This window comes from Biomphalaria glabrata, chromosome 17, assembly GCF_947242115.1.
Source record: "Biomphalaria glabrata chromosome 17, xgBioGlab47.1, whole genome shotgun sequence".
Taxonomy (NCBI): domain Eukaryota; kingdom Metazoa; phylum Mollusca; class Gastropoda; family Planorbidae; genus Biomphalaria; species Biomphalaria glabrata.
The window spans coordinates 21,992,918-22,008,812 of NC_074727.1; the positions used below are offsets into that span (position 1 = coordinate 21,992,918).

Consider the following 15,895-nt stretch of genomic DNA (forward strand, 5'->3'; position numbering starts at 1 on the left):
GCCATTGATTGGGGGGGGGGGAGGTTGGAAAACATTTTTGTGGGTTTTTTTTTTTACTAATTTTTAAAAATATTTTTTACAACTTTTGGTGGTTTATCACAGACCTCGCCTCGTTCAAGTGCACTCGGAGTGCAGATAACTTGTATCTAATCGACTTCAGGCCGCCATTGAGGGTGATGTTCTAGACTTGGCTAATGAGACAATAATGTCTTGTTTTATGTGGGAAATAGTGTCTGTCTTATGTAGGCTAAGGGCATTCATGTTTTGTCTTAGTGGGCAATAGTGTCTTATGTGGGCAATTGTATCTTGTCGAATGGGCGCAAAATTTAGTGTCTTATTTAGGCAATAGTCTATGTCTTATTTGATCAATAGTGCCTGCCTTCTGTTAGCAAATGTGTTATGTCTTGTGGACAATAGTGCCTTACTTATGTGAGCAATATTACCTGTCTATTGTTAGAAATAATGCTTTTCTTATGTGAGCAATAGTGCCTGTCTTGTGTTAGAAATAGTGCCTGTCTTATGGTACAAAAAACAATGCCTGTCTTATGTGAGCAATAGTATCTGTCTTGTATTAGAAGTAAATCCTGTCTTATGTTAGAAATAATGAATGTCTTATGTGATTTTATTTCGGGGGCGAAAGGTTTGAACTCCACCCCACCCCCCGGCTACTCCCATGAACAAGATAACCCATTCCCACTTTGCGACTAAAGGAGGTCATAGTTAGTTATACCGAAGTTATACGTATATTAATTTTGTCTTTTATAAATAGTCTTAGGCCAACACGAAAATAAGGGAAATAACCCTGAAAAATTCAAAGCGAATGTATTGAAAGTATGCATTATTCCCCTTTCACGATGTAACTTTGTTTCACATCAAAATTTAAGTTTTTGATATGTATTACGTGTTTGTTACAATCCTAGCTTAAGCTACAAAGGTTATTGGTTACCCAATTTCCCAAGGCAAAGAAAAATCTCTTAAAAAATAAAATTTCAAAGCAAAATATCTCAATAAATCTGTTTAATATACATTATGATAACATATACTCATGTCTAGACTTGTTTATTATGTAGAACGTCTATAATTCAAAGGAGACATTTCAAGTTATCTTAATAATATCACAAATTTGACACAGTTGCGAGCGACAGACTAAGTTTGTGGCACATACGTGCCCTTGATAGGTTTTAGGCCTGCAGTCACTGTTTGCAGGTACCTTTGTGAAATTAGAAAACACAACACATATCACACACACACACACGCGACACTTAATGACGAAGATAACATTTAAAAATTGTTTGGAGTGTATGTGTTTATGATGTAACCATGAAGAAAGAAGAGCGGATGTTTTGGTTGTATTGGCGATGGAAGAGTGAACAAAAAAAAATGTGCAAAATTTTAACTTGATCCAAGATTGGTTGTAGGGGAAATAACATGTACAAAACCTTTGTGTCAGACAGACAGACAGAGTTGATAAAAGCTTTGTAAAAAGGACTGGGGTGAAAGTTGAAAAGGGAGATAAGAAAAAGACATGAGAAAGACAAGACGTGTATTTGTAGTGAGTTATCTCTTGTTTTAACTCACATTTCATTTATGTTTCTACCTAGATCTACATTCAAGTGGAGTCTGTGTACATTCATTAATAAAAGTTATAAGTAATAATTCTTAATAAGGAGCTTGTTCGTGTATTATTTCAAGTTTTACATTAAGAATTTAATAAGCCTACATCGGTTTAGTTGTACCAGCTGTTTTAGATTACACCGGTTTGGTTGTACCAGCTGTTTTAGATTACATCGGTTTAGTTGTACCAGCTGTTTTAGATTACATCGGTTTAGTTGTACCAACTGTTTTAGATTACATCGGTTTAGTTGTACCGACGCTGTTTTAGATTACACCGGTTTGGTTGTACCAGCTGTTTTAGATTACATCGGTTTAGTTGTACCAGCTGTTTTAGATTATATCGGTTTAGTTGTACCATCTGTTTTAGATTACATCGGTTTAGTTGTACCAGCTGTTTTAGATTACATCGGTTTGGTTGTACCAGCTGTTTTAGATTACATCGGTTTAGTTGTACTAGCTGTTTTAGATTACATCGGTTTAGTTGTACCAACTGTTTTAAATTACATCGGTTTAGTTGTACCGGGGCTGTTTTAGATTACATCGGTTTAGTTGTGCCAGCTGTTTTAGATTACATCGGTTTAGTTGTACCAGCTGTTTTAGATTACACCGGTTTGGTTGTACCAGCTGTTTTAGATTACATCGGTTTAGTTGTACCGGGGCTGTTTTAGATTACATCGGTTTAGTTGTACCAACTGTTTTAGATTACATCGGTTTAGTTGTACCGACGCTGTTTTAGATTACATCGGTTTAGTTGTGCCAGCTGTTTTAGATTACACCGGTTTGGTTGTACCAGCTGTTTTAGATTACATCGGTTTAGTTGTACCAGCTGTTTTAGATTACATCGGTTTGGTTGTACCAGCTGTTTTAGATTACATCGGTTTAGTTGTACTAGCTGTTTTAGATTACATCGGTTTAGTTGTACCAACTGTTTTAGATTACATCGGTTTAGTTGTACCGGGGCTGTTTTAGATTACATCGGTTTAGTTGTGCCAGCTGTTTTAGATTACATCGGTTTAGTTGTACCAGCTGTTTTAGATTACACCGGTTTGGTTGTACCAGCTGTTTTAGATTACATCGGTTTAGTTGTACCGGGGCTGTTTTAGATTACATCGGTTTAGTTGTACCAACTGTTTTAGATTACATCGGTTTAGTTGTACCGACGCTGTTTTAGATTACATCGGTTTAGTTGTGCCAGCTGTTTTAGATTACATCGGTTTAGTTGTACCAGCTGTTTTAGATTACATCGGTTTAGTTGTACCAGCTGTTTTAGATTACATCGGTTTAGTTGTACCAGCTGTTTTAGATTACATCGGTTTAGTTGTACCAGCTGTTTTAGATTACATCGGTTTAGTTGTACCAGCTGTTTTAGATTACATCGGTTTAGTTGTACCATCTGTTTTAGATTACATCGGTTTAGTTGTATCGGGGCTGTTTTAGATTACATCGGTTTAGTTGTACCAGCTGTTTTAGATTACATCGGTTTAGTTGTACCGGGGCTGTTTTAGATTACATCGGTTTAGTTGTACCAGCTGTTTTAGATTACATGGGTTTAGTTGTACCAGCTGTTTTAGATTACATCGGTTTAGTTGTACCAGCTGTTTTAGATTACATCGGTTTAGTTGTACCAGCTGTTTTAGATTACATCGGTTTAGTTGTACCATCTGTTTTAGATTACATCGGTTTAGTTGTACCGGGGCTGTTTTAGATTACATCGGTTTAGTTGTACTAGCTGTTTTAGATTACATCGGTTTAGTTGTACCAGCTGTTTTAGATTACATCGGTTTAGCTGTACCAGCTGTTTTAGATTACATCGGTTTAGTTGTACCGGCTGTTTTAGATTACATCGGTTTGGTTGTACCAGCTGTTTTAGATTACATCGGTTTGGTTGTACTAGCTGTTTTAGATTACATCGGTTTGGTTGTACCAGCTGTTTTAGATTACATCGGTTTGGTTGTACCAGCTGTTTTAGATTACATCGGTTTGGTTGTACCAGCTGTTTTAGATTACATCGGTTTAGTTGTACTAGCTGTTTTAGATTACATCGGTTTAGTTGTACCAACTGTTTTAGATTACATCGGTTTAGTTGTACCGGGGCTGTTTTAGATTACATCGGTTTAGTTGTGCCAGCTGTTTTAGATTACATCGGTTTAGTTGTACCAGCTGTTTTAGATTACATCGGTTTAGTTGTACCAGCTGTTTTAGATTACATCGGTTTAGTTGTACCAGCTGTTTTAGATTACATTGGTTTAGTTGTACCAGCTGTTTTAGATTACATCGGTTTAGTTGTACCATCTGTTTTAGATTACATCGGTTTAGTTTTACCGGCTGTTTTAGATTACATCGGTTTGGTTGTACCAGCTGTTTTAGATTACATCGGTTTGGTTGTACTAGCTGTTTTAGATTACATCGGTTTGGTTGTACCAGCTGTTTTAGATTACATCGGTTTGGTTGTACCAGCTGTTTTAGATTACATCGGTTTGGTTGTACTAGCTGTTTTAGATTACATCGGTTTGGTTGTACCAGCTGTTTTAGATTACATCGGTTTGGTTGTACCAGCTGTTTTAGATTACATCGGTTTGGTTGTACCAGCTGTTTTAGATTATATCGGTTTAGCTGTACCAACTGTTTGGAGAAACAAACCAACCACTGGGCAACAACTCACACAAAATACACAAAAACACACGCTACATAAACACAAACACATTAAGACGCTAAAAACAAAACAAAAAAGACGCACACACACACAAACACAAATAAAACAAAACAAAAAGATAACAAAATGTCTATGGCTGTCGTACACTCTGCTCTACCAAGTTTTAGGCTTTTAGTCGCTTCGTCATTGACTTCAGTTAATTCTTGGTCACAAAAAATAACTATTCACATTGTATCACAAAATAAATCCCTGCGTAGAGCACAAAGCGGCTTTTTGATCCACTTTTTGTGATTAGAAAGTAAAAACATCCATTTGTTTTGACCAGTGAAATTAACAGGCGAACCAGCAGCCTCGTTTTCATCTATAGTAGAAGTGTGCATTAACCCGATTCACAAATAAATTAAAAGATTTGAACACCCGCACTTCTTAATTCAATCTCAAGAGGTATTTGATGTGAACACCTATCTCGCCACCAGCCTTTGTAAAGAAGCTCTGAGACCAATGTCCGAGACACGGTTCATGTTCACACTTGGAGCAGGTATTCGATTGGAAACAGGTAGTCTTCTGATTAAGTAGTTCACAAACTCGTCAGACCTGTCCACCGCTGGGCTAACCAGCTCGCGGAAAAATACGCACTGAAACCTACAATTAAGCAAAACATTTGGCTTATCGGTAGTTGTAAGGTGAGTAGGCTCAAAACGAGAAGAATCCGAGTCCACAGAGGCCATCTCTTCTAGAAATCGTTTCAGGTGAGGCTGGAACGATATGATTTCCACCTTGTGTCCCCTGGGAATGTACGAGTCAGTTGGAGATGAAGATGCTTGTCCGCTGGGGGACAATCTGCTAGCCACCCGCGTTCTCAACCGCGCATCGGTCTGTGTTGGGTCGTTGGGCCAGTTCACCGCATAGTCCGACACTTCTAGAGCTTGATGGCTGCGTTGAGCTAGTACCCCATTCCACCATCTTGCACGGTAATTTAAGTTGGCCAAGTCCGGCATATTGTTTGTATGCACAGACTCGGGCAAACTCTGTGAAGGCATTTCCCAGAATGGAAGAAGTGGCCCGGCATTGACACCATCTACACTGGAAGCTGTTACTGGAGGCGTTTCCAAAGTAGAAACCTTGTCAAGAGCATATCGAATAGGATTGGAGCCGCCCAAGAATTCTGAAGGCATCATGACGGGTTTTTGTACGCTGCTTGACACACCTGAATATATATTACTGCTGGCTGGAGACTTTTCCAGTTTTAGTTTAGGGTCCAGTGAAATAGAAGTTGCCAGAACCTTGTCGAGTGACGAATCTGTCGAAGCGAGACGAGACGAAGACATGGAATTCACGATATACCCTGTTTCATCCAATATTCCGCCGCCTTTTTGAGAGTTTTCATAGTTTGGATCGGGAGTAGTTGCTGGGGGCCAAAAGCTTGTCGCCATAAGTCTTGGGATGTGAGCGGAGGGCGCCAGAGAAATATGATTGCTTTCAGGTGAGACCACCGTGCGCGTCATATCAGATCTCGGGTCAGGTGGAAGATTTTCTGTGACTATGGCGTTGCTTCCGGTTAGAGAAGTATTAGATTTAGAGACAGTGCCATCTTCTATCGCTGGTTCTTTAACACTGGACACAATATTCAGCTTAACCCCATCTGCACGGGTGTCGTCGCCTGCAAGGGCGAGAATGGAAACTCCCTTATGGATCATGTTTAATATGATGTCAGATTCCGGGTTTACGCCCTGAACACTGTTGGAAATGAGGTCGCTGTTTAAGTTAGCGTTGAATGGTGTAAGTCCCAAATGCAAAGCTAAGTTCCCTCTGGAAGAGCTGTAGGATGTTTCTTGATTGGCTGGCTGCATTTGAGTTCCGCTGTTGTTTGTTTTGGTGACACCAGCTGAACTCAAAGGTTCTCCTGTAAGTAGAATAACATAGGGAGATTGATTAATTGAAACAAGCAAAACCCTTTAGAAAAAATAAAAAATAACAAAGCTTATCTAAAGGGGAAGTATTCGCCCTTAAAACTATATCATCAACATTGTACAAGCTATTTCCCTTATTTAATTTCAAACAAAATAATTAATTAAAATGATTAATTGACTTATTAATTCATGTTTTGTTAGCAATAAATAATTGATCGGAGAATGCGTGAGGGAGAATTAGCGTTAACAATTATTTGAGGGGACTAAACCCAACAAATGTAGCCTTGTCTATGCCAATGAATAATTGTGTGAAGTTTCAACTTGATCCAAGAGTGGGAGAAATAACGTATACACACTTTTCACCAGACAGACAGAAAGACAGACAGAGTTGATATAAGCTTGGTAAAAAAAAAATAAACACGAGTTTACTCAAGACCAACCGTCATTGAAGGCCTGAACACTGACCTGCAACGTCGCAACCTTTGGGCAGTGGAGACCAATAGCTCATTGCTACGTCACAGATCTTTACGACTTGGCCTCGAGTTATAGGTCTCCATCGCCTACAGGTTTCGTCGTCGCAGGTCAGCGTTGAAGCCTTCCATCACGATTGGTCTCGGTGTATACTGTCTGACCTTAGTGACCTGTAAGGGAGACCATTCATAATAGATTAACTAGCTGAACTGAGATTTTCACGATAAACGAAACAATGTCAAGGACGCTTAATTGAAATTTAATATTGCTACATATTGTCTTTTATTTAAAGAAGGAACACCTGAAACATGTAAAACAACCCTAGGCCATGTCGTGCCCATACATCCTTAAATGATTGTCAGATCCTCTGCCAAAGCTAAATAGGATGCTAGATACTAACAACAAGGTTACAAAGACAGTTTGTGTGGAAACTCATAATCGACTCCCGAAATCATCCACCCAGGCAGGTAAAAAGGGAGGTTTCAATATTTTCAGAAAGAATATCAGAATGAAATTCTATCAAAGGCAAATGACAGAAAAGAATGGAGAAAGAAGATTGACAGATCTTGTGTGGTGCCCCAAAGGTGCAACAGTCAAAGGGATAGGAAAAAGTGAATGTGAAGTTAGATGTGAAACTGGCCTAACTGATGTCTTATAATGATTATCTAATTGAGCTATTTGTTTTGTACAGGGTCTACCTCTAATTCAAGGCCTCAAGGAAATATAACCTATATGTGATGGCGCCAGTATTACAGTCTGTCTTCTACGCAATTTTTACAACTCCGCACAGTGCAATGAGGATGCCCTCGCACCCCCTTAAGCACCCCCAGAGGAGTCTTGTTTTGCTACCATTTAGCCTAATCGTTTCCTCCTACGATCGTTTCCACCCGGGCGCCACTATGAGGCAGGGTAGCATGCCCGGGATAGGAGAGCAACAGAAGGAGTTGGAGATAGGGCTTGGACAGAGTTGTTGAAGTTGGAAGTCCATGATATCAGTAGGTCTGAGTTATGTGATATCAGTAGGAAAGTCTGAGTTATGTGATATCATTAGGAAAGTCTGAGTTATGTGATATCAGTAGGAAAGTCTGAGTTATGTCATATCAATAGGTAAGTCTGAGTTATGTGATATCAATAGGTAAGTCTGAGTTATGTGATATCAATAGGAAAGTCTGAGTTATGTGATATCAGTAGGTAAGTCTGAGTTATGTGATATCAGTAGGAAAGTCTGAGTTATGTGATATCAATAGGTAAGTCTGAGTTATGTGATATCAGTAGGAAAGTCTGAGTTATGTGATATCAGTAGGAAAGTCTGAGTTATGTGATATCAAAAGGTAAGTCTGAGTTATGTGATATCAGTAGGAAAGTCTGAGTTATGTGATATCAATAGGTAAGTCTGAGTTATGTGATATCAATAGGAAAGTCTGAGTTATGTGATATCAGTAGGTAAGTCTGAGTTATGTGATATCAGTAGGAAAGTCTGAGTTATGTGATATCAATAGGTAAGTCTGAGTTATGTGATATCAGTAGGAAAGTCTGAGTTATGTGATATCAGTAGGAAAGTCTGAGTTATGTGATATCAAAAGGTAAGTCTGAGTTATGTGATATCAGTAGGAAAGTCTGAGTTATGTGATATCAATAGGTAAGTCTGAGTTATGTGATATCAATAGGAAAGTCTGAGTTATGTGATATCAGTAGGTAAGTCTAAGTTATGTGATATCAGTAGGAAAGTCTGAGTTATGTGATATCAGTAGGTAAGTCTGAGTTATGTGATATCAATAGGTAAGTCTGAGTTATGTGATATCAGTAGGAAAGTCTGAGTTATGTGATATCAGTAGGTAAGTCTGAGTTATGTGATATCAGTAGGAAAGTCTGAGTTATGTGATATCAGTAGGTAAGTCTGAGTTATGTGATATCAATAGGTAAGTCTGAGTTATGTGATATCAGTAGGAAAGTCTGAGTTATGTGATATCAGTAGGTAAGTCTGAGTTATGTGATATCAGTAGGAAAGTCTAAGTTATGTGATATCAGTAGGAAAGTCTGAGTTATGTGATATCTGTAGGAAAGTCTAAGTTATGTGATGTCTTTAGAAAGTCTGAGTTATGTGATATCTGTAGGAAAGTCTGAGTTATGTGATATCAGTAGGAAAGTCTGAGTTATGTGATATCAGTAGGTAAGTCTGAGTTATGTGATATCTGTAGGAAAGTCTAAGTTATGTGATGTCTTTAGAAAGTCTGAGTTATGTGATATCAAAAGGAAAGTCTGAGTTATGTGATATCAGTAGGAAAGTCTGAGTTATGTGATATCAATAGGTAAGTCTGAGTTATGTGATATCTGTAGGAAAGTCTGAGTTATGTGATATCTGTAGAAAAGTCTGAGTTATGTGATATCAGTAGGAAAGTCTGAGTTATGTGATATCTGTAGGAAAGTCTGAGTTATGTGATATCAATAGGTAAGTCTGAGTTATGTGATATCAGTAGGAAAGTCTGAGTTATGTGATATCAGTAGGAAAGTCTGAGTTATGTGATATCAGTAGGAAAGTCTGAGTTATGTGATATCAATAGGTAAGTCTGAGTTATGTGATATCAGTAGGAAAGTCTGAGTTATGTGATATCTGTAGGAAAGTCTGAGTTATGTGATATCAGTAGGAAAGTCTGATTTATGTGATATCAGTAGGAAAGTCTGAGTTATGTGATATCTGTAGGAAAGTCTAAGTTATGTGATGTCTTTAGAAAGTCTGAGTTATGTGATATCAAAAGGAAAGTCTGAGTTATGTGATATCAGTAGGAAAGTCTGAGTTATGTGATATCAATAGGTAAGTCTGAGTTATGTGATATCTGTAGGAAAGTCTGAGTTATGTGATATCTGTAGAAAAGTCTGAGTTATGTGATATCAGTAGGAAAGTCTGAGTTATGTGATATCTGTAGGAAAGTCTGAGTTATGTGATATCAATAGGTAAGTCTGAGTTATGTGATATCAGTAGGAAAGTCTGAGTTATGTGATATCAGTAGGAAAGTCTGAGTTATGTGATATCTGTAGGAAAGTCTGAGTTATGTGATATCTGTAGAAAAGTCTGAGTTATGTGATATCAGTAGGAAAGTCTGAGTTATGTGATATCTGTAGGAAAGTCTGAGTTATGTGATATCAGTAGGTAAGTCTGAGTTATGTGATATCTGTAGGAAAGTCTGAGTTATGTGATATCAATAGGTAAGTCTGAGTTATGTGATATCTGTAGGAAAGTCTGAGTTATGTGATATCAATAGGTAAGTCTGAGTTATGTGATATCAGTAGGTAAGTCTGAGTTATGTGATATCTGTAGGAAAGTCTGAGTTATGTGATATCAAAAGGTAAGTCTGAGTTATGTGATATCGAAAGGTAAGTCTGAGTTATGTGATACCAGTAGGAAAGTCTGAGTTATGTGATATCAGTATCAACGTCTGAGTTATGCGATGTAATTAACTAGTTTTGTCTTGGATTGACCTGACTGATTGATCCACTCGAATTCAATAGGTAAATATGTTCTATAGTTAAATATTTTGTTTATGATCTAAATGAAGGAGTTGAATCTCCTTAGAGGGTGCGCCACTGCTGCAATGATAGATGTTAATGGGTTCCTGTCACCTAAGACTGAATTAGAGCTTGGAGTTGCTCGCCAGCGATCCACCCTCTAGACAACGACCTTCAGGACCACCCAAGGCAACCCCTATTTATAGGCGGTTTATGGCAGTTTCTAGATCTTCGCTCGATAAATGAGCAAAAACTAGAAAAGTCAGGTTCAAATCTTCCGGAAAAAAATGCAACCATATGAAAGATAAATTATAAATTGAAAGATTACTAGCCTGTAAATTCTTGAATATTGTCCCCGGAGATATTTTGATGTACACGGGTTTTATTCGGCCTTGGGATATTATCTACTTTTAGTCCGTCGCCTTGACCAAGAGGAACAACGCGCACTTGCGGGGTTTGTTCTGAAGGCGACCTGGTGGTGGCGTCTTGTAAATCCAGCAGTGTTTTTTTTGTTCCTCCTAGAATTTCCGAAGTCGTCATAGGTGACGTCTCTGATGTAAAAACATATGACGTGGAATCTGTCGTTGCTCTCGTTGACTCGTCAGAATATCCCAAAGAACTCTCTGTAATTTCAGAGAAAACTTTTGGTGTGGAATGTCCGGAATTAGCTTCGTTTGTTTGGGGATTGGTCTCGTTTGCTTGGGGCTTGGCTTTGTTATTTTGAGACTTTGCATTGTTGGTTACATTGCTGGTATCCTTAGTATCAACAAACTGCGATGCTGCTGTGGTCAAATCTTGGTCATTAAAAGCTTCAGTTGCCACAGAAGTTCTGTCCTGACTCTCATGCGTCGTAGATTCGGTAGATACTAGCGGGGGAGTTGTAGTTGTCGTCTGGTCAGCATTTACCAAACCGGATTTAGGAGATTGATTCTGAAAAAAAAAAAGGATCTATTTAGTCAGATTCAAATTAGTAACGTTTTTTTTTTTTGGGGGGGGGGAGCGCGGAAAGTTAAAAAACATAAACACGACTTTGTTTAATAAAATTAAAAAAAAAACATATTTATAAAATAATTTAAAAATATATTCAAAAGGTGTAAAACTATTTTTTTTTAAATAAAAATAATATATTAGATGTTTTACCCGTTGAGCTTACATATGTATCACATGAGATAACCTCCTCATATACTCGAATTAAAAAACAAACAAATAGTTTTCTATGATCTTATACTGTGTTACGTATTAAGGAAGCGCAAGCCACTGACATGCGCATACCATACCTACCCTCTGCACGGCACTGATACGAAAGATGTCGCTCACGGCGGGGCGCCTCTGTTGGGGTCTGCATGTATGGCAGCAGTACACGATCTTGGTCCGTGGCGTGTAGTAGGGGCAATCCTCTTGGACACACGGGGCGGTCGGGTCGTCCCCCTGTGGACAGTGGTCTGATTGAAATGATAAATATTTTGAAAAATCTTTATACAAGATATAGATCTAGTCATAGACTTAGTGAATGTCGCAATTAAACCCTATCCAAATTATTTACATTAGAAAATCCGAAAAGATGGCGCTAGAAACATTGATAACTCTGGAATTTCCGTATGTGCAATATCAAGCAGCCAAGAATGTACTTTAAAACAAGCAAAATAACTGTTCAGTTACTGTAGTTTCACTCTGAAATATTTATTTCCTTTTTCTCTATAAAAAAAAAATTAAATACTTGATTATTTGTATTGATTCATATGTTGTCATCGATAATAATAATAATAATAATAAGAGTTAACTTGATCAGAAGACGGAAAGTATGAGAAGAAAGCTTGTAAAAGATTTCTGCCAGACAGACGGACGAAGAGAGTTAATATAAGCTTTGTAAAAGGGGAGATAATTTTTATTATCTCATTAGCTGAAAAACGTGCCAAGAAAAAATAACTCTAGCTTAAAAAAACATTTCAAAAACCGTTGTGCTATTCTAAGACGTAACCGCAACAGAAAGGTGGTTATGAGAGAAGGTTTCCGTACTGCCTTTAGGCATTCAGCCAGCACAATTCAGATTTAGTTAAATCTTGTATAAAAACTTCCTAGTCTACATTGGAATTCAAACCCTAGCCCCTTCCGCTCTCATGTAGCAAAACAGTTTATACTTCACAACCCCACATGCCAGATATTGCAAATATCGCCTTGATGTCAAGCCTATTAATTCATTTTTGAGTTTTATGAGTCATTTATAGAAACAGGATCACTCGATCACTTAATGAGCTACAAAAGTTTTAATGTAAACAAATTAAATACGCGAAGAGAATATATAATATTAACAATATGTTACTATCCAGTGAACGATTAGCCTGTGAACAAGTTGTCGATGAAAGAATTGTCAGTGAACGATTTGTCGTGAGAACGATTTGTCGTGAACCAACTATCGATGAACAAGTTGTCGGTGAACAAGTTGTCTGTGAGCAAGTTGTCGGTGAGCGATATGTCGGGTGAACGAATAGTCGTGTGAAAGTATTGTCGGGTGAACGAAATGTCGGGTGAACGTATTGTCGGGTGAACGAAAAGTCGTGAACGACTTGTCAGTGGACGGAATCAGAGAACGAATAGTCGTGTCCCCATAATTTAGCGCCTGAATACATTTCTTTTCAACAGTTTCAATTTCATTATATATTAATTATGTGTGAAATTAAAAAAAAATTTATTTGAGAAATAATAAAAAATAATAAAAAGTCTTATCTTCGAGTCCGCAGATTAATAAGGAGTTCAGTATTTCACGTAGCTAAGCAGTCCCAGTTGTGACCTACATATTTCACGTAGCTAAGCAGTCCCAGTTGTGACCTACATATTTCACGTAGCTAAGCAGTCCCAGTTGTGACCTACATATTTCACGTAGCTAAGCAGTCCCAGTTGTGACCTACATATTTCACGCAGATAAGCAGTCCCAGTTGTGACCTACATATTTCACGCAGATAAGCAGTCCCAGTTGTGACCTACATATTTCACGCAGTTAAGCAGTCCCAGTTGTGACCTACATATTTCACGCAGTTAAGCAGTCCCAGTTGTGACCTACATATTTCACGCAGCTAAGCAGTCCCAGTTGTGACCTACATATTTCACGCAGTTAAGCAGTCCCAGTTGTGACCTACATATTTTGCCACACCCGAGCAGTCATGTCCGCCGATGGTCGAATTAGGTTCTCTTTAAGAAATAAACTAGTGTAATAAAACGCCTTCTCCGTGTATTAGTTGGCAGAGTAAATGGAGCCTCATAATTATAATAAGAATCCCTTGAATTCTTTGAACATTATGAGTATCACATAAAAAGACCGCATTACAAACGTGGAAATACGAAACAGACTTACAATTGTTAGTAGACCCCATGATGACCTTCTGAACACTTAAAAAAGCAAGTTAAGACTGCACGGCTTTATAACAAAATCCTCAGGAATCGACGTTTCTTCAGGGAAAAGTAAAAACAGATGAAGCGACGGAAGGTAATTAAGGAATAGACCGGCTTATTCATGGCAAGAGACAGTGAGGAATGGAGAGAAACGTTGTCGGATCACGTGTGGTGCCCCAAAGGTTCAACAGACTAAAAATCAGGTTTTTATGTATCTGAATCAAAACATGTTTTTGAATTATGATCAAATTATTACTTTTATCATTAGATAGACGTTACATTTTTTTAGCTTAATTAAAGTAGATGATTACACCTGAATATTAGAGAATCATTGTTGAAGTATGCAGTGATTCTCTTACCTTCCATGGTTGGTGCATCTATGTGGTTCTCACATCTTCCTCTTTGACACCACTGGAATTATTAAAGAAAATAACTAAAAATTTAATCATAAAAAGAAGATGCAGATATAAAGTGGTTGTAGTGACCACATAAAAAAACAACATTGCATTTGTGAGGTCAAAAGTAAAAGTTGAAATTCTAAAACGCCAACATAAAAATGTTATTTAAATTATCATGCCGGGATGTCGGCAAGTAGGACATACTCCAATTATCTTACTTCCGTTATTGATTTAAATAAGGGATAAATAAATAAAATAAAATAAATTATGGTATTTATATAGTGCTACTTTCATGCTTATAGCATGCTCATAGCGCTATGGTCCAATCACATTTATGGACCACTGGGTGGAGAGGGCATCTGGGAGAAAGATTTCCGTGCTGCCTTTAGGCGCTCAGTAAATATAACTCTGCTCGAGTCGGGTGTCGGACTTCGAGCCCCCATCATAGGTAGCTAACCAAAGTTCAAGCGTACTTAGCCTCTCGAGAATTGAATTAATCCTGCGTGAACTACTTGTCCTGGGAAGCATTTTTTCTTTTGCGTACAACAAATGTTATATGTAATTTGTAATATGAAGCTATATGTAATTTGTAATATGAAGTTATATGTAATATTCTAATATAGCTGTCGGTGAACTATTGTCCGGAAATCATGCGTGCTTTCGGTGAGAATGTCAAAAGAGTTGTGCCGAAGGTTCTTCGAACTCTAGGCGTGTAAGCCTGCTTGAACAAACTGCTCTGTCTGGAAGAGGTCCAAGTCAATGTCTATATAAACACTGCTATTTCAAATGTGTCTGGCACTCCGGGCGCATGGACTAGAATACATGGCCGAAGGTCGAGCATACCGAGAACACCCGCCATTTTCCTACGTTTTACCAAACTAACTGTGCAGGACTCGACATTGATGTAATGTTCCCTAGAGGAACTGTCCAACGATTTTTCTAGTTTATTTGTAGTGTTTTTTCCATTTCCACCTCATTGAGGTTGACACGTTATTAGCATCCCTGCTCTTTTTAGAGTAGCCAAGAAGTCTGGCTGTCCAGACCCCCACCCCCGTGGCGTCCATGGGGAGCAATTAATATGTCAGAAATGGGGTAGCCCTAAACACGAACCCGAGGGTTCATTTTCGCTTCTATCCAGTGAGCAAAGCTGGGCTTACTGGCGCGGCCTTCGAGGGGTGTGATCAACACATAAGGTAGTCCAGTGTTTCTCAAACTGTGGTTCCCGGACCCCTAGGTGTCCGCAAGACAATTGAAGGGGGTCAACAGAAAGATCAAGATTGTATACAATTAAAATATTTTCTTCGATGAAAACCATTTAAACCGATCGGATAATTTGAATCATACTCAACTCGTCCCTCACTACTGTTTAAAATGTCCATTACGTACTATTCTATGACAACCTAAAGCAAAGGTTTGAACCCATTCTTCACTTGGATATTTACGACTGGGTAGTGAACCTTTTTGCGCGTGGACAAACTCAAATCCCAATCACTGATAAATTCATACTAATACAAGAGCAGCCTACTAAATTTTCCAACCCCCCCCCCCCAAAAAAAAACGAGGAATACATATTCTGATTACAAAAAACATATTCCAAATTTATTTACTACATTATGGGTCATTGTTGCATCTATAATGTTATTGTACAGTAGTTACGCTGAGGTTGTCAATTGTAGTCAAACTGAATTTCCATTTGATTGGATCAATAAAAATTATCTAATTTTTCTCTTCTTCTTCTTTATATATTACAACGTGGTTTCATTATTGTAACGAAGCTCACCACAAATAAAATGTAAAAAAAAAAAAGACTCGAAATTTGTGCTCGTTGAGACAGCCACACATACACTCAAAAAGATCTAAACACTCCCATCTAGAAAATGTTTTTTGTTTTTGTTTTTATTTTTTAGATATATAATATGTATTTATGTCACTTTTTCACTTAGAGGTTCATGAACAAG

The 15,895-nt window shown here is 38.0% G+C and overlaps 1 protein-coding gene across 1 annotated transcript in view; it reads right to left on the reverse strand.

Moving 5' to 3' along the window:
* Window positions 1-1,000: 1,000 nt before the first annotated feature.
* LOC106075048 (uncharacterized) overlaps window positions 1,001-15,895 on the reverse strand; it is a 50,891-nt gene continuing 35,996 nt past the window's right edge. The window contains exons 15-18 of the mRNA XM_056016134.1: window positions 13,899-13,950; window positions 11,434-11,594; window positions 10,485-11,082; window positions 1,001-6,170 (exon numbers count right to left, since the gene is read on the reverse strand). Of these exons, the coding sequence (XP_055872109.1) occupies window positions 4,729-6,170; window positions 10,485-11,082; window positions 11,434-11,594; window positions 13,899-13,950 (2,253 nt within the window). The 3' untranslated portion in view covers window positions 1,001-4,728. The remainder of the gene's footprint in view (window positions 6,171-10,484; window positions 11,083-11,433; window positions 11,595-13,898; window positions 13,951-15,895) is intronic.